The 16992-nt window shown below is 37.8% G+C and overlaps 3 protein-coding genes and 1 non-coding gene across 4 annotated transcripts; 2 read left to right on the top strand and 2 right to left on the bottom strand.

Annotated features, from left to right (window-relative positions):
- Positions 1 to 911: 911 nt before the first annotated feature.
- LOC149007943 (uncharacterized) lies at positions 912 to 2237 on the bottom strand. Its single transcript, XM_089165035.1, has 3 exons — positions 1673 to 2237; positions 1517 to 1561; positions 912 to 1395 (listed from the first exon to the last, which is right to left on the bottom strand). Exons 1-3 carry the CDS (start codon positions 2085 to 2087, stop codon positions 1262 to 1264), a joined length of 594 nt encoding a protein of 197 aa, XP_089021161.1. The 5' UTR covers positions 2088 to 2237; the 3' UTR covers positions 912 to 1261.
- A 3060-nt stretch (positions 2238 to 5297) lies between these two features.
- On the top strand, positions 5298 to 6536 carry LOC149007942 (non-specific lipid transfer protein GPI-anchored 2-like). The gene is made up of 3 exons (XM_089167180.1): positions 5298 to 5697; positions 5822 to 5893; positions 6382 to 6536. Exons 1-3 carry the CDS (start codon positions 5298 to 5300, stop codon positions 6534 to 6536), a joined length of 627 nt encoding a protein of 208 aa, XP_089023306.1.
- A 1326-nt stretch (positions 6537 to 7862) lies between these two features.
- On the bottom strand, positions 7863 to 11362 carry LOC149007941 (laccase-17-like). Its single transcript, XM_089165997.1, has 6 exons — positions 11140 to 11362; positions 10879 to 11030; positions 10514 to 10758; positions 10132 to 10260; positions 8825 to 9799; positions 7863 to 8276 (listed from the first exon to the last, which is right to left on the bottom strand). The coding sequence occupies exons 1-6, from the start codon at positions 11266 to 11268 to the stop codon at positions 8146 to 8148; spliced, it is 1761 nt and encodes a 586-aa protein (XP_089022123.1). The 5' UTR covers positions 11269 to 11362; the 3' UTR covers positions 7863 to 8145.
- Positions 11363 to 14459: 3097 nt separating this feature from the next.
- Positions 14460 to 14532, top strand: TRNAR-CCU (transfer RNA arginine (anticodon CCU)). The gene has a single exon. It is a non-coding gene; the product is annotated as a tRNA-Arg (tRNA).
- Positions 14533 to 16992: the final 2460 nt, after the last annotated feature.

Here is a 16992-nt window from a genome sequence, read left to right as displayed (position 1 = left end):
TTTTTAGTGTGATACAAATTGACGATATTATTGTCAGGAGTTAGACCATGGTCTTTTTGTTTCAAACAATGTATTAATGTTTTATTATGGTATTAAATAACTTTAATCAAACTTAGTTGGATCTGGTGGCCGGAGAGCTAAACTTGAACTGATCCGATCTTTTTCGGGCTCATTATTTTGTAACCTAAGTCTGCTAGGACTCAGGGCAAGTTTTGGCCAGTTCGGTTCACTAGGTTTTTTTTCTATTGACACCCGTAATTTAAATTAATTGATGCCAAACTTTGAAAGACTTGTCATGTAATTAATGAAGGTAACGACTTGAAGCTCTTGTATGCTTTTTTCTATCTTCTATCATATCAGAGTATTTATTGTTGGCCAAACTTTGAAGAGCTGTCGTTCATGAAAAAAACCATTTAAAATAAATGTAGCAATCCAATTCAATTCAATAGAAGGGGAGCCAACATAAAGATTTCACTAGAAAATATAGCAAGGGAATTTTGGAAAATAACACGTACCAGAAGTTTCATGTTCTTAACAGGAAAAAAGAACACCAGAGGTTGCAGGTTTTGAACCCTGAATGATGGTGAATTATCCTCAATAGGCAGAGGTTTCAGGTTTGTGAAGCTTAGAATGATAATCGTCCTGCACAAGTAGAGGACCCCAATCTCTGGATCCATCTAGTAATCGATGATCAAGACTTAGATGTTAGTGTTCTTGCTTTACCTGTACTACCAAAATCTTAAAGGTGGAGAAGTAGTTGGGACTGGGAGTATGTGAATACAAGCTTTGATTTGCATTGAATTCAACCACTTGGGGTCATGTAACATCGTAATGTGTGCAGATGAAATCCCACCTCCACCTTGCTTTCTCATTTATTGCTCATCAGTCCACCACCAGTGATTACATTACATTTACACCCCAACCATATCAGATCGGTTGAAATCGGTACTAATCAATTATATTGATTTGTATCTACATCGGTATTGACATTAACCCAAAAAACCCATAGCTTAAAATCCCATCTCATTTACAAGAAACCATGAATTTTAACACAAGAAACCATAGATCACAACAAACAGAATGGATAGAACAAGGACAAACACCAAACACTTCCCTTTCAATTAAATGAATCAGAAGGATGTTATACAAAGTTATTCTACCAGGGAATGACAAATGGTAATGAAGAGAAAGGATTTATCGAACTTCTAATTTGTAAATGAAAAAAGGAAAAAAACATGACAATGCTGTAGTCCCTCGTCAGTTAAATGAATTGCAGAGCCAAACTTGATAAACCAGCAAGTAAAAGAAGACCAGATCCTCTGGTTATGCTTGAAGCATCGCTTTTTGACGGTGAAGACCCCGCCGGCGATGTTGCTGGCGACCCAGAAATGCTTCCTGCTCATCAAACACCATTAATCACAGTAAATTCAAAGATCCAAAGGGCCAAAGAAAACCCAGATTCCAATTCTTGCAGAAGAAGATGAAAAACATTTAATAATACATAAAATAACTTTACCTGACCCTTCACTCGATGCCGGTGCTCCAATCGGGATCCCTACCTCTGCATCAACCCCCAAAAAAAAGAAGAAAAAAAGGATTTGTAAGAATGCAAACTAATCCACACCCTTGATTTTCCAAGAACCACCAACAAACTAAAGGTCCAGATGCTAACCTGAGCACAAGCTTACTGATGGTGTAGTGACTTGACAAATCTTAGGAAGCCCTAAAGCTCTGTTCTGGTCAATTTGGACTCCGAAACTTGAAGAATTACCCAAAAGCTGGCAAAGACAGATCGGATTGCTATCCACCAGACCTGCAAGCTCAGGACAGCAACCTTTATCTGGAGTTTTCAGTTTGCTTCCGGTCTCAGCATATGTTAAACAATCGGACATGTTGAGTAGACTAGCTGTGCAGTCACCGGCCGGTGGTGTTGCTAATCCACCGCTCGATGACATCGATGGTGACATCGATGGTGACATCAATGGTGACATCAATGGAGACTGAGCTGAAGTATTGGGAAATGAAGTCAGGAAAGCTATGAAGAGAACGAAGAACAGGAAGGAGAATGTGGGTTTCATGATCGCCATTGCTTGCTTGATTTTCTTTTTTCTTGGCTCTGCTTTCAGTTTCTGAACTACAAAGCTTTAAAGAGGTTTTAGGGAATTGAAGACACCAAAGAAGCAAAAGGGGAGATTTAAGTACAGAGAGAGCTCTGCCTCTACAGCATATGAAAGGAGAGAGAGTACAGTTGAGCATCTACACCCACCACCCAACTTTAATTAATAAGGCCATGAGGGTTCCAAAAGGTTGGGTCCCACCTTCAAAAATTTTGAAATTTTTTTTTTTTATTTTTTTTTTGATGGGAGGAAATTTTAGCTTGGAGTTGATTCTTCTTCTTCCTCCCTCTCTGGGGGGGGGCCCCCGCCCCCCCCCCCCCCGGGGGGGGGGGATTTTAACCGGGCATGATGAACAAGGCCCCAGACCACCACCCCGGTGATTGGAATGGTTGGGCACTTTTTTAGACCTAAATTTGTCTTCCTTCGATCTTTCCCTAATGTGCTCAAAATTACATTTAAATCACAACATTAAATTGAAGTTAAAGTTTTAAATTTAATAAAATGAAATTGCCTCGAAATTGTCTCTGAACGTGAATGTCAAGATGACCTGGATTTTTTGGTGTTTATATTATTTGAGACAATAGTCTTATCCATCCTAACTCTTCATGTAGATGTTTTATGTGGTGATTGTGCAGAATCAATTAGGTATACTTCTCAGTCTTGTGAATGGATTAAAGCATACTTGAGAGACAGGACCTTTGGGATTCAGAGCTGAGCTTTTTTTTAGAGCTCATTGCTTCATCTTTGTAGTTCTTTCCTAGACAATTGCACAATCTTGATAGCTTAACTCTCAAATGGGTGTTCTCTATTATTATGATTATCACCATATGTTCATCCCTCTTGCCAGCAAAACTCTATTCTGTAGTTGCAACAGGGTTCACAAGGGGGTAAAACCCAGACACCAAACGACATTTTGAACCACAAAACTTAATGTAATACATAAGGAGCCCTTGATGTTGTCCCAAAACTTTGTGGTAGAAGATTTCGGATCTAGAAACTAAAAATAGATTATAAATGTAAGATCCAAAATTTTAAGAAAATCTACCAAACACATATAAATATATATATCATGGCTGATAGAAATAGAAAAGGTGGAGATGTCTCATACCCCACAAGGAGGATATGGAACATTGCAAGTTTGAAACAGCCCATTTGCTAAAACTTGTGGGTAACCCTCATGGACTTAATTTGAATTCAACCTCTATCAATCTAATCTAACTTTTTGTTTGTTTATCAAAAAAAGTCATATTTCTTATTGCCTTCATGTCACCTTTTCCAGGACAATAGATTCTTTAATCCTTAATTGGTGAAAATTTTCATGTGACAAGCAAAAGGCCGAAACAGAATGCTTTAATTGCTCTATGGGAAATGAAAATTTGAAGCAGTAACAGTTGTTGATATTAAATGGCAGACAACAAATTCCAACTGCCTTTTCGGCCATTCGATCCTCTTTCATATTCACACTTTCCTTCCATGCAAACAGCAAATCCCCAAATTCGAGCAAACCATGTTTCAGACTTTTGGTGGGTCCTCCTCCTCTTCAGTATTTAACTTCCAAACTCATGCCCAACTTGTTTGGTGATCAGGTCACCATGGTCCGTTGGATGAGCATATCTAATTATGATCCATTTACATAATTTGAGTGGGACAAAATTTTCTTTATCCATACAGGTCTTGTTCATATAAATACGCGTGGGTTCCACAAACAAAGAAAAATGGATAATTACATGATTACCTACTTTTAAGTTTTTCTTTACAAAAGTAGTCATTCATTGTTTCATTAATAAAACTAGTCAAAACTTGTCAATACAGAGCTGTTCTAGTGGTTGAAACCAACACATCTTAGTGAAGAGGTCGTGAATTTGACTCTCGCTGATGCATATTAATATTCCTATCCCCCGGCTTATTAAAGCCCATTTGCAAAAAATTAAAAAAAAAATATATAATAAATATACAAATATATATATATATATATATAGTCAAAACTCACATTGAGTTTACAAATTTAATTAAAACAAGAGTATTTTTTTACATGTGAGTCTCTTTAATATTATAATATAATACATTAAATAACCTAAAAAATATTTTGGTCCCTCCACATTTGAAATTTGAATATACTTAACTGCAGTTAACACTGTTAGTCTGATTAAGACCCACACATAATATATTGCACTAAAAGGACTCAACATTAGTTTGTGGTCCACTAAGGGAACTCACACGTAAAAAACTTTTAAAACAATGATTTTTCATCCCCTATGGACATTTTTACCCTAAAGCTAATCATACCGACATATTAAGCAATCATCGTCTTCTTCTTACAACTATAATTTCTCTGTTTTTCTTTTTCATTGCTTTCATGCTTGCCTAATACATTGATGTAGTTAAGTGTTTAGAATAAAAATGTTCGAAAGGAATGAAATCATAATTTTGACTAGTTTTGTAAAGCCAAAGTCATTTGTTTAGTTTTAATAAATGAAACATTGAGAGGATAGCTACTATGTAAAAGGGAATCTAAAAGTAGTTAATCATGTAATTTTCCAAAGAAAAACCCTTTTGAGGGTGTCAAATCCTGACCAAACTGGTTAGACCAGTCAAAACCATATCGGTTGGCTACACTTCTACACTAGCCAATTAGGGCGAGCCAATTGGTGCTATGATTTACTCCATAGGCAAATTCTGTGGTTAAAATCCAAGATGATTCAGTTGTTCTAAGGAAAGGAATAGAAGAAACATTTGACTCCTTCATACATGTTTCACTTGGCTCGAGAGGATATAGCTTACATCTTGGTAGAGCACCACTCTTTGCAATTGGTTATTACCATTCTGTGTAATGGGTCAACTCTAATATATAAATTGATAAAGATCCCAAGGGATGAGGATCAAGTTGGCTCTTGTAAGTAACTTTTTTGGTTTGATATTCTAATCTTAGTCAAGTCAAGTTGAAAAACTTCATCGCTTGGTCTTTCGTGTTAAACTCTTTGAGCGATAATTCGGCAGAAGAAAAGGATATCGTCAAATTAACCGTTTACTTCCAAAATGGGAATTCAAAACCAAAAATAGAATGGAGGAAAAAACATTTTCTTCTGTGCACATCTCTCTGCTTTGCACATCAATGCACTTATATAACCAACAGGATTAAAAGCTACAACACATTAAGAAGAAAAGTAAAGTAAGCAAGCAATGGCAATCATGAAACCCAAATTCTCCTCATTGATCTTGGTTCTCTGCATCATCATTTTCCTTACTTCATTCCCTGCAACATCAGCTCGGGCTACAGTGATGTCGCCATCGATGTCACCGACGAAGAACGGAACTGCTACACCGCCGGCCGGCAGCGACTGCTTAACTAGTTTAATGAACATGTCTGATTGTTTGACATATACCCAGCCCGGAAGTCAACTGAAAACTCCAGATGAAGGTTGTTGTGCCGAGCTTGCAGGTCTGGTGGACAGCGCTCCCATCTGTCTTTGCCAGCTTTTGGGTAATTCTTCAAGTTTTGGAATCGAAATTGACGAGGCCAGAGCTCTGGGGCTTCCTAAGGTTTGTAATGTCACTACACCACCACCAAGCTCTTGCTCAGGTTAGCTTCTCGACCTTTGCATGGTTTCTTGTGGTTCTTGGAAGATCAAGGGTGTGGATTAGTTTGAATTCATAAAAATCGCTTCTTTTTTTCTTATTTTTCTTATTTTTCTTTTTAAATGCAGATATGGGGATTCCGATTGGAGCACCATCATCGAGTAAACATATTAGAGCACCAGCATCGAGTGAAGGGACAGGTAAATTATTTATTTATTTATTATTAAATTATTATTATATTTTCGATATGCACCAAATGTTTATTATATTTTGCTCTGATATTCGATGTTTTCATACAAATTCGCAAGTCTTCCAGACTTCTAGTTTCGCCTGCATACAACCGGGCATGTATCGATTAAGAAAATTAGTTTAGGTGATATTTTGGGTCAAAATAACGCTCTTAGTGTATTTATTTGGCTTCAAGTGAAGCTACGCAACAAAATTATATTTAAATGACCCCAAATATCCTTCGAAACTAGGGGTTGATTTTTCATCGACACCCCTCCAAATGTTGTCTGATATATCGATATATATCGCTGTGTCGGTCTATATAATTACAATTTGATTGTATTTTGAACGAGCACATTGTTAGCTTTCCTGACGAGGAGCTGATCTAGACTCAAGTTGTGTTATTTATCCAAATTTACTGTGATTAATGGCTGTGAGTGTTTGCGTGTTTGGTGAGCAGGAAGCCTTACAGGGTCGCCGACAGCAACGCCAACAACAGCATTGCCAGCAAAGTCTCCATCACAGACAAAAAGCAAGGCTTCAAGCATAACCAGAGGATTTGGTCTTCTTTTCCTCGCTGGTGTATCAAGTTTGGCTCTCCAATTCATTTACTGATGAGGGACTACAGCATTGTTGTTGCTGTTGGTGTTGTTGTTTTCTTTTTCTTTTACAAATTATAAAATTTGTGATGATTAGAAGACATTCCCTGGCAAATAACTTGTATAAACATCCCTTTGATTCATTTAATTGAAAATGAAGTGGTTCGTGATCGTCCCTAACCTCCCTAATTCTTCTTGTACGAATCCATGATACTGAATCCATAAACAAACAAGTAATCAAATTTAGTCTGGTTTCCATTTTATGATTTAAGTCAGCTCAATTTGGTTTGGGTTCTAATTTAAAAAATCATCGATTTGAATCACAATCGGACCAGTCCGTGATCTGCTCCCCCAATGCTTTTTCATCACAAATTTGGTTGATGCCACTAGGGAATCCTCCATTCTTTACATGGAGCTTTTTGCTACCAGGCGTGGCCTTCAGGGGTTATGGCCGGTATCGGATTCCATGGAGTTTGGTGGACATAGTGGGTGATATTCGGGAGTTTAGGCAAAGGTTTCCCCAGTGTGTCTTTCACCATCATCTTCGGGAACTCAATAGGGGGCCGATAACTTTGCGGGATTGTCATCCTCCCTTACTGAAATGTATTTTTCCTCTGTTAATCTCCCTGAGGATCGATCCATCCAAAATTATAATGGAAGATGCCAACGGAAAGATTCATTATTGCATGTAATTTGTTTTCTTACGCTTTTAATACAAGCTACCTTTCTCCAAAAACAAATTCGGTGTGAAACCCACATCTAAATCATTAAATAAACTTAAATATAGGTCCCACATGGGCAAACGTATATTTGAGGGGGGAGTACTATGTGCTCCCCCAACCGGATAACTATATTTATTTGAAATTTTCTTTTCCCCTTGAGCAAAAATTAAAAATGTACACTTTTTTTGCTTGTCACATGAAAATTTTCACCTATTAAGGATGAGGGAGTACTCCATCTCCTCAAAAAGATGACATGAAAACAATAATAAATATGATTTTTGTTGACAACACAACAAAAAAATATGATTACAGTAATGGATATTGATTCAAATTAAGTCCATGAGCATTAACCACAAGTTTAAGCAAATGGGTTGTTCAAACTTGCAAATATATATATATATATATATATATATATATATATATATATATATATATATATATACCTGTGTTTGGTAGATTTTCTTGGGATAAATTTTGGAACTAAAACCCAAAAAGGCAAAAAAGCTAAATTCTGGAATCTGTTCCAATGTATAACAAACACTACCCCCCTCTCTCTCTCTCTCTCATTTTCATCTGGCAATCATCATAGAATGAATTTCTTTGAGGAATTTTGAAGGAATAATAATCTATAGATCAAATGTTTATTTCATTGATGGATCTTTGAAACATTTCTTCAAAACACAACTTGGATTTTGGGTATAGATGAAAAAGACAAACAAAGAAGAACCCAAAAAGAAAACAAAGAAAAGAAAAGAATAATCTGTCTCCAATCCTTCTTCCTTTCCTCTCTACATGTGGCGGTATTAAGAAGTGAAGTAAACAAACAAGAAAACAAAATAATTTAGAAAAGACGAAAAAATGGGTGATCTCTCCAGTCAAAATGAATCTAAATGGTTATTATCATCAACATTTGGGAAGATCAGATGGTGGTGGTGGCAACTTTTGATTCGGGCTTGCACCATCTAAGACTATCCATGCCATCTTTAATCCCCAACTTGTGTGGACTTCGAAGTGGCAATGCATGAACCATACCCCTGTTGACAAATCATCATTCAAAGTAAACAAATAATAATAATAATAAGAAAAATAAAAGACTATCTCGAATCCTTGAGGGTCAGGAGAGAAGCCCTAGAAGATGTAGTCAAGATGTCTCATAAGCAAGCACCGGCAAACCCCAATTCCAAAGAAACAAAAGAGAAATGGAAAATCATGAGATACATGAACAGTTGAACCTCAGTTTCATGAAGGGAGCCCATGAAGGTCTGCAATTGAATGTGTATTAAGGGCTGTGGGGCTTGAAACCCATGTCATGTATTAATTGGTTGGGACTGACCAGTGAGGTGAGCTTAGTGAAGAATTTAGATTCCATCCATCCAAGACATCCATAGTATCATACATCCACACTCACATGAGTGTGAGACTCAACATGCCCTGTTTTGATATGGGTAGGCCTTTGAGTGGAGTCTAGATCCCCTCCACCCACCCACACTTGCATCGCTGTATGGGTAGCTTGGGTGGAAAGGATTTGGACTAGTGAAACCCTAGGATTTTCAAATTAGAGAATTGGATTATGCAAACCAACCTGGATTGTCTGCAAAGAAGCGAATGGCAACCCAACCACCAGCAGGCACCCCTACAGTGTTTCTTTCAACAGGGTCAATGAGATTGAACTTAGATGGGTCCTTTTTAGGATCAAAGTTGCCAAAGCCTTGGCCAACAACATAGAAGTTGAATCCATGAAGATGAAGAGGGTGGCTCTCTGCACCAAGTATACTAGTATCCTGCAACACCAGCTCTACACTGGTATTATAGCTTAGCACCACAACCTTGGTGCCATTGTTAATATTTGTGTTGTTGGGAGGAGTTCCTGTGTAGTTGAAGGGAATGAGTGGGCTTTTAGGGAAGTCAGTGGTGTAGATGCCATTTGATGATTGCCCAAAGAAGTGGGTTTGAAGGATAGCTGTGCTTGGAAGAACAAAAGATACATTGTTCAAGGTAGCAGTAAACTTAGTGGTATTGGTGGGTCCTTGGCAGGTCTGGTTCTTAGGGCATGGATTTGTTCCTAAACTAACTGCGAAGAAGAAATGCCTGTCCACAGTTTGTGGAACATTTGCAGGGAATGCAGTGGTAGCCAAGCTTCTGAGTCGTTTCACGAATTTAGCAGCAAAAGCAGTGTTATTGAGGGAAGGGAGAGTTGGCTTGAAGAGTTGAAGCTTCTTGATTGAACTTGGAAAAGAAGAAGTGGTTGGGTGTTCATATTCAAGGATCCCTGCAACGGTTGAGTTGTCAAAGGTGCCAAGGCCAGTTTGATAAGGTCTAGCAGCCATGAAGAAGGTGGCGTTGGGGAAATGACTTTTTGTCTTGAGCAGAACATTAGTGGTTTGCCCCGGTGTAATGAGGACTGTTCTGGTTTTGAAGGGCTTCACATAGACTGCATCAGCTTCAACTACTGTAACTTTGTGATGGGCAATGCTGAAGAAGAGTTCGTCGTTAAGTGCAGCATTGATTATACGAAGGAGGTATGTCTTCCCTGGCTTTACCTTAAGCTTGAATGTATCTGCAAAGTAAGCCAACCATAATGAAACTACATGTTAGGTTTTCCACACCAAAGGTATTTCAATTATACTTGACTAATGTTCTAATATAGGTCATTAGATTGGTTACAATTCAACGACATAAATAACGATAGAACCAAGCGTTGTCTATAAATACTAGGTGGAAGCAACAGTATAATGTTTCAAACTAGATACTGATCAAGGTGTGATGCTTTGAGCAAACCTGTGCTTAAACCTTAACCCTAATTTCTTGATGATGAGCTTTTAAAGATGAGTTTTACCCAAGTTTCTGAACAATAATAAACGATGGCACTCGGTTTAATGAATGAAGTACCTTTAGCAGAGCAGTTGTACAAAAGACCTGGAAGTCCATTGATGGTATAGGCGTCAGAGACATTAGGACCTCCTCCAGTCTGTAGAGCTTGGCTGATCACTGTTTCTGTGTCTACATTCCACCACTCACCTGAAAACATAACCACATACATGCAAGGAAGAAAACTAAGGAATAAACACTACAGGAAATTCAACATGGCTTGGCATGAATGCTACATCGACCCAAGAGAGCCAAATATTTTCCACTAAAGCTGAAAAAAAAAATTTCCTATAGAGAATTGTTTTTTGTGGTGGTACCTACCACCACAACATGGACATATGAACCTGAATGAAGCAAAACCAAATTTTTTATTATGGACTTCATCATCTTCTTAGTTGCTTACCAAAAATGATGGGGACTTCCTTGTAGGGTTTGGGAAATGGGTAAGGGACACCACGCTTGGGTAGGATGATAATGGGTCCATAAATGGTAGACCTCAACCATGAGATATGGGCATGCCAAAAAAGGGTCCCTCTCTGCCCAGTAATGGTGAAGTTATACACATAACTTTGGCCTGTTTGAATCGGGCACTGAGTTACATATGCTGGTCCATCTGCCCATCCACTTCGAAGCTGTCGAATTCCATGCCTGTGTTTCAGTTTGATTAATTATTATCTTCTCTTATAATGATCCAAGGAAAGAAGATGAACTGAGTGATGAAATGGAGAAAGAGAATCAATCATATATATATGGCTTTCTAATCCTTACCAATGCAAACTGATATTGTTCTGGATATGGTTAACCACCTTGACTAGAACCTGGTCGCCTTCTCTAGCAACAAGTGGAGGCCCTGGAAACTGCCCATTAACAGTCGGTATGCTCTTTGTGTGGCATAACCTTGTTACGTTTTGCAACTTGATCTGCAAAGTATTTCAAACTTATAAGATAGGAAGAAGAAGAAGAAGAAAAAGAGAAAAGTCTTTGGAACCCTGATTGTTTTGTTAAAAGGAAACTGAACAAAGAACATACATCAAACTTGTAGTGCCTTGTAATGCCTGAGTTCTGTGCAACTACTGCCAAGGGAATAAGCCAAACACTGCATAAGGCCAAGATAAAAGCTAGTACAAGTGGTGAAGAAGAAAGCAGAATGACACCCATCTCTCTCTCTCTTTCTTTTCTCTTCTCTTCTTGTCTTCTCACTTTTCTCTCTGTCTTTCTTCTTCCTCTCTCTCTAGTGCAACTTCACCTGTGATTCATGAAGTCCCTTAAGGTTCTTTACTTCTTCATATATAGACTGAGAGAGAGATTAGGGGATGGTTAATTAATTAGTAGATTACCATGAAAATTACTGTAGATAGCATTTGACTGGGCCAGAGTTGTTGCTGACTTGCTGTTGGTTTAGCTTAACCTTGGAGTAATGTCAAAGTCATATCTTCTTCCCAAAATGCCCTTGTAGAGGGGAGCTTCTGGATTTGATTTTGACCTATGCTTCCACGTTGTGAATTGGGTATATAGAAAGCTTCAACATTGCTTCCTTGTTCATGCAATAGTACAATAGTCTTAGTCTCCAAATCTCTGTAACAAATCTAAGATAGTTCAGAAGCAACTGTAACAGAAGAGAAGTCATAGACCAGTGCTTGCATGCAGGGTATTGTTGACATTTTGAGTAGCTTTCCAAACCCATATTCTTGGGGACCAAGCTAAAAGAAAATCCCAGTGTATCTGCTTGGTTGTTCATGTTTCTTCATGAATGGAAGGGCAAGTTAATATCATTAAATTCCTATTTCTCTACGTTTATTGTTGAGAAACATGTGGAGGCCACGCAGTGCTTAAATTAGGTTATGGTGGGTGCTGTGGTGTTGGTAAATCTACAGGATTCTCCGGCCAGAGGAAGACGTTTTACCCAACTTTTTTCCGGGCCAGCTTACCTTCCAAAGCAAAGAATGCAGGAAACAGATGGAACATGTCGTCCATCGAAGATTTTGTTTTTTTAATTTTTCTTTTATAGTTTGTTAGAGATGCAATTACAACAAAAGAAACTCGAGAAAAAAAAAAAAAGGAAATGAGAAGCGTTTTTTTTTTTTTGGCCAAAACAGAAAATGAGAAGCGTTAGCTACAAATAGTTACTGCTTATATGGCAATATTCTTGTTTCTTGTTCCTCTGTGTCTCTTTACACTTTTAAAATAGAAATAGTCCAAATCAAGTAGGTGTAATCCGAGCTATTTTTTAGTGTTTTTTCTTCTTCATTTTTGAGACAAACTAACGCTTTAGTATAGTTTTGAACCAGATCTTGCTTGGGAAGTGCACCAGGTGCATATGATACCCACCATTGGATGAATGCAATGTGGATTTTATTAAATCCCAGAGTGTATCGGACTCGGACCTCTTCATTAAGAGGTGCCGGTAATTACCGATTGAGCAACCCTTCGATGGTATAACCTCCTATTTTGAAACCCTAGTGACTGATTTTACTTTCACAGTTGAAACTAAAACGGGTTGGTTCAACCGAGGTTTCAATGGCTGGTTTCATTTCAGTTCTAAATTAACACTCTTACCCACTACCACACCAGGAGAAAATATATATTTTTTTCAAGTGGTCTAACCAAGATTATGGTTGAGATTAGTTAGTGATACTGAATTAATATAATATGAATTTAACAAAATATACATCATTAAGTAACCTAACATTTCTAGAGGTAGCAAGGTCAGCAAGAAGATTTCATGATTAAAAGGGCTAACTAGAATGAAGGAACAGTAGTTGAGAAATCAATTTTAAGAACTAAGATTAGATCAAGAGTCAACGAATAAGAAAAGGATAGGAGTATTGAACGGGCATTATCAAAAGTTGTACGAGAAACCTTCCAAACTGGGAGTGTGAATCAAGCAAAGAAATGATAATAAGGCTCAGATTAAAAAACCATTAATACAAGAGAGAATCAATGTAACATAGACCAAATTTCACTTACCCAAACAGATTTTGATTTAACCTGAAGTCATTCATTACTTGAGAATTACATAAATTTGAACCAAACTAACCCCTAGCCTTCTAGAAAGTTGATGACAAAGCAGCCCTTGTTAAACTACTCCCTTGCATCTCATCTTTTTGTTTGCCCAAGGTTGGGTGAAGACCATAGTGAATGCTTCTTGCTACCTAAAGCGAATGAAGAGCGTCCAAAAAGTCCTCTGTGTTCACTGGCAAAGCTTCCACAAATGACCCATAAGTGCTGCTGCATTCCAACCCACCACCCTCCTCCAAAGGAAAACATAAAGAAGCCCAAGAGACTTTATGATGCTCAACTGTTAGTTAATTAAAGAGCCATTCCATGGAAATCTCATCATCATCATCATTTTTAGCTTATCCAATATACAAACTGGGGTAGGTAGAATATGAAGCAACATTGCCCATAAAGTGTTATCTGAAAAGTAATGAACAGTCGAGGACATCATTGAGCTATGTACGGTGAGGATAGAATGAGTGGTCGAGGACAAAATCTCACCCCCAGTTTCATATGTTTTTTTTCTTCTTCTTTATTTAACCATACCTACATGTAACCAAAAAACAAAAACAAAAAAATTGCAAAATGAGTGGTTGAGATTTCGCTCTTGATCACTCAGTTCGATTGTGGCATATGCAACTCAGTGCTGCACAATAAATGTGTAGCACTGAAGTTGAAACCCTTAGATTAGATTTAGCATCCAACCACTTGTTTCTTCTCTTCTATATGCAATGATGAAGCCCCTCTCTCTGTCTTGTTTTTCCTTTACTAGCTAAACCATTCAGCTACCTGTTTCTTCTGTTTTGCATGCAATGGATTAAGCACCTCCCCCCCTCTCTGTCTTTCTCTCTGAGCTTGACCATTCAACAACTTGTGTATTCATATCTGCATGCAACGGATCCTCCCCTCTCTCTTTCTCTCTGAGCTTGAGCATCCAACAACTTGTGTATTCATATCTGCATGCAATGGATGAAGCCTCTCCTAGCTAGACCATTCAACTACTCGTGTCTTCTATTTTCTATGAAATGGTTTATGGCTACCCACACAGAAAAAAAAACCCAGGCTGTACCTGAGTGTTCAGCAATGCTTATCGAAGGAACTTTGAAAATTTTAATGGGTAAAATTATACAATGAACCCTTAATAAGATGTGCCCTAAATATAGTTCAATTTTAAATATTCTTGGCTTTTGGTAGGTATTAAAACAACCCAGTCCGTTGGAGGACTCAGGTAACTTGGTAACATGTATATTTGCAATTGATGCTCTAAAATGATTAATGAACAACCAAAATCTGAAAGGAACTACTTTGGTTAATCAATAGTTAATTTAAATGTGAAAATGATGCATAACCAAGCGCCTGTAGCTCAGTGGATAGAGCGTCTGTTTCCTAAGCAGAAAGTCGTAGGTTCGACCCCTACCTGGCGCGTGATACTTTTTAAACTTTTCTCGCTTTCCAATAAGAAGGAAGCGTATTTGTTTTTATCCATAGAAATGGCCAAAAACAATATTCTATATCACTATCTCTTTTTCTATAGTTTATCCGAACATCATCACTACCTCAGTAATATCTTTGATAAAGTAATCTCCGTTTGATCTTCTGAATATCACCAAAAATATCTTGCACCGCTCAAGGAGTATTTAATGATTCCATCTTCAGAACATTAGCTTCAGTTGACCCGCTTGTAGCAACAAATATTACTTGACCAATTGAGCTTCTTCCAATCGCTCCATACCCACTTCTATTACCCTCTACAGAGCCGTTGCAATTTATTGCCATCTAGTCATCGGGAGGTTTTATCCAATCGTATAGAGTGCTTCGTTTGTGTTTAATCTTCACTCTGATTCCCCATGTTTCAAATAAACTTTGGTTACTGCAATTGTCTTCGATATATTCTTGTGAGTTAGTGAATCGTCGACAAGTGTCGGCGACAATGTGTGCAAGAACTCCCACTGCTATAGAGTTATCTCCCTTGTGGATACGATTGTTTCTAGAATACCAAATGAGATAAATAGTTGTAATGCATGCAAAGGATTTCAACTTGCTTTTGAGATTGGCTCCTAGGCAATGAGAGGAGATCCAATTCAATTCACTAATCCATGTGTTCAATGGAGAACGATGATATCCACAGAGTGCAAGCATCTCTTTGCCAAATGAACTTGGTAAATGAACAATTGAAGTACAAGTGGTCCATGGATTCAGCTGCTTGATGACAAAAAATACATATTGGATCAACTTGGATTCCCCATGACAACATGACGTCTTTAGTGGTCAGGTGTTTATGGCATGCAAGCCAATAGCGATGAAGGCATAACGTGGGTGAATACCATGATTCCATACTAGCTTTGACCATAACAGTGCATCGTTACGACGACAAAAGGCATTTCAAGCGGACATAAGAGTACATTCCCCATTTGCCACAGAGGTCCAGATGACCTTGTCAACTGTAAGACGAGGATGAAACCGAGTATATGAGATTTGGTTCCAAATAATTAAAAATAGCAGTGTTAGTGATATTTTCTCTCCAAATCCCAAGGCTCGAACATAATGATGCCACCTTGTTCGAAGGATTTCGACCGAGGGCTTCCATGAGCGTGTCATTCCGGCGAATAGGCTTGTACTGTATCCAAGGATCGATCATCCCACAGAAATGCGAAGGTCCCATTTTTCAACAAAATTTTAGAGTTGGGTAATACCTCTTTTCGAGCTTTAATAATGCATCAGAGTGTATGAGCATGATTTCGTTGTTGTAGGCTCCAAATTGATTGATTTGTTAATCATTTATGATGAATATAAGAGGTCCAACATTTGTTACAGTTAATTGTTAAACTCCACGATGCTTCATGAGAAAGCATGGTTCCATAAAATTATTGTTGCCTCTCTAAAGTCTAATGGGGTTTAAAAACCATTGATTAATGGGTGTGCAATGCTCATTTTGTCCATCATTAGAATTGGAAAACCAAAAGATGATATGACTTTAGAAAAACTATACGGGATACCAATTTTGTCCTTATATTTTAGTTATTTTGAATTCAAAGAGACCCCAGTTAGTTGAGGCAAGGCTTAGAAGAAGAAGAAGAAGAAGAAGAAGAAGAAGAAGAAGGAGGTTCAAAGATGGATCCTAATGAAATGATGTAAAAGGCAAACTAGGTGATACCCAGGGCATTAATAGTGTGGGTTGGGTTGGGGCTGTTTTGATTTGGGCTTAACAATTTCAGGCTAAAAAACACCAAGCCCAAACATAACCTATTTGCAAAATAACGGTTTCGGTCTGGTGTGGTTTGGGTTCCCATTATAATGGTTGGTGTTAATCAATCAACAATAAAAGTTGTTCTATGGCTAGCTAACGATCTATTGATTTTCATCTTCCTTTTTTTTTTTCTTTTCCCCTTCTCCCCTTTAATTGAAATAGGGAATAAAAGAGAGAGATAATGGAAGCAGGAAATAAGGAATTAGATTGATGGAAACAACACATTTTTGAGATAAGAAATTAGATTGACAGAAACCAAAAAAAGAAAAAGAAGTTGAAACCACTCTAAAATGTGACATATAGAGCTAAATCAGAGAGATACTTCACTAACCGGCTTATTCGGGCCATTAGGTTCGAGCTAATAGGTTAGCCTAAACCAGCCCAAACACAGTCCATTAGAATTCACTTTGGTCCAGTTCAAGCTGTAATAGACTGATTTGATTTGGGTTGCAAATTGACACACTAAGTGATAAACCTTAGGATGATTTTGGGGTTGAAAAATACAATGATGTCACGTCATTAATTAAGTAATGGAGCTTAACGGTAAAAGTCAGCAATTTAGAAAAGTCTAAGGTTGGGTTAGTAATTTATGAAAGTACAAGGGATAATGTAGTAATTAAACTATTGTACAAGGGGGC

Source organism: Hakea prostrata, chromosome 8 (genome assembly GCF_041222555.1).
Source record: "Hakea prostrata isolate BN-2017 chromosome 8, UWA_Hpros_2, whole genome shotgun sequence".
Classification (NCBI taxonomy): domain Eukaryota; kingdom Viridiplantae; phylum Streptophyta; class Magnoliopsida; order Proteales; family Proteaceae; genus Hakea; species Hakea prostrata.
The sequence above is the reverse complement of the archived record's forward strand: the minus strand, read 5'-3'. Positions and strand labels throughout refer to the sequence as shown.

Bases quoted from the DNA above. Each gene is read 5' to 3' on its own strand.
- LOC149007943 (XM_089165035.1), bottom strand. From the start codon at position 2,087: ATGGCGATCATGAAACCCACATTCTCCTTCCTGTTCTTCGTTCTCTTC. The intron at 1,562-1,672 runs GTTAGCATCTGG...GGGTTGATGCAG, and splicing joins ATCAGTAAGCTTGTGCTCAG to AGGTAGGGATCCCGATTGGA. The intron at 1,396-1,516 runs GTAAAGTTATTT...TTTGATGAGCAG, and splicing joins GGCATCGAGTGAAGGGTCAG to GAAGCATTTCTGGGTCGCCA.
- LOC149007942 (XM_089167180.1), top strand. From the start codon at position 5,298: ATGGCAATCATGAAACCCAAATTCTCCTCATTGATCTTGGTTCTCTGC. The intron at 5,698-5,821 runs GTTAGCTTCTCG...TTTTAAATGCAG, and splicing joins ACCACCAAGCTCTTGCTCAG to ATATGGGGATTCCGATTGGA. The intron at 5,894-6,381 runs GTAAATTATTTA...TTTGGTGAGCAG, and splicing joins AGCATCGAGTGAAGGGACAG to GAAGCCTTACAGGGTCGCCG.
- LOC149007941 (XM_089165997.1), bottom strand. From the start codon at position 11,268: ATGGGTGTCATTCTGCTTTCTTCTTCACCACTTGTACTAGCTTTTATC. The intron at 10,759-10,878 runs GTAAGGATTAGA...ACTGAAACACAG, and splicing joins AACAATATCAGTTTGCATTG to GCATGGAATTCGACAGCTTC. The intron at 10,261-10,513 runs GTAAGCAACTAA...TTATGTTTTCAG, and splicing joins GGAAGTCCCCATCATTTTTG to GTGAGTGGTGGAATGTAGAC.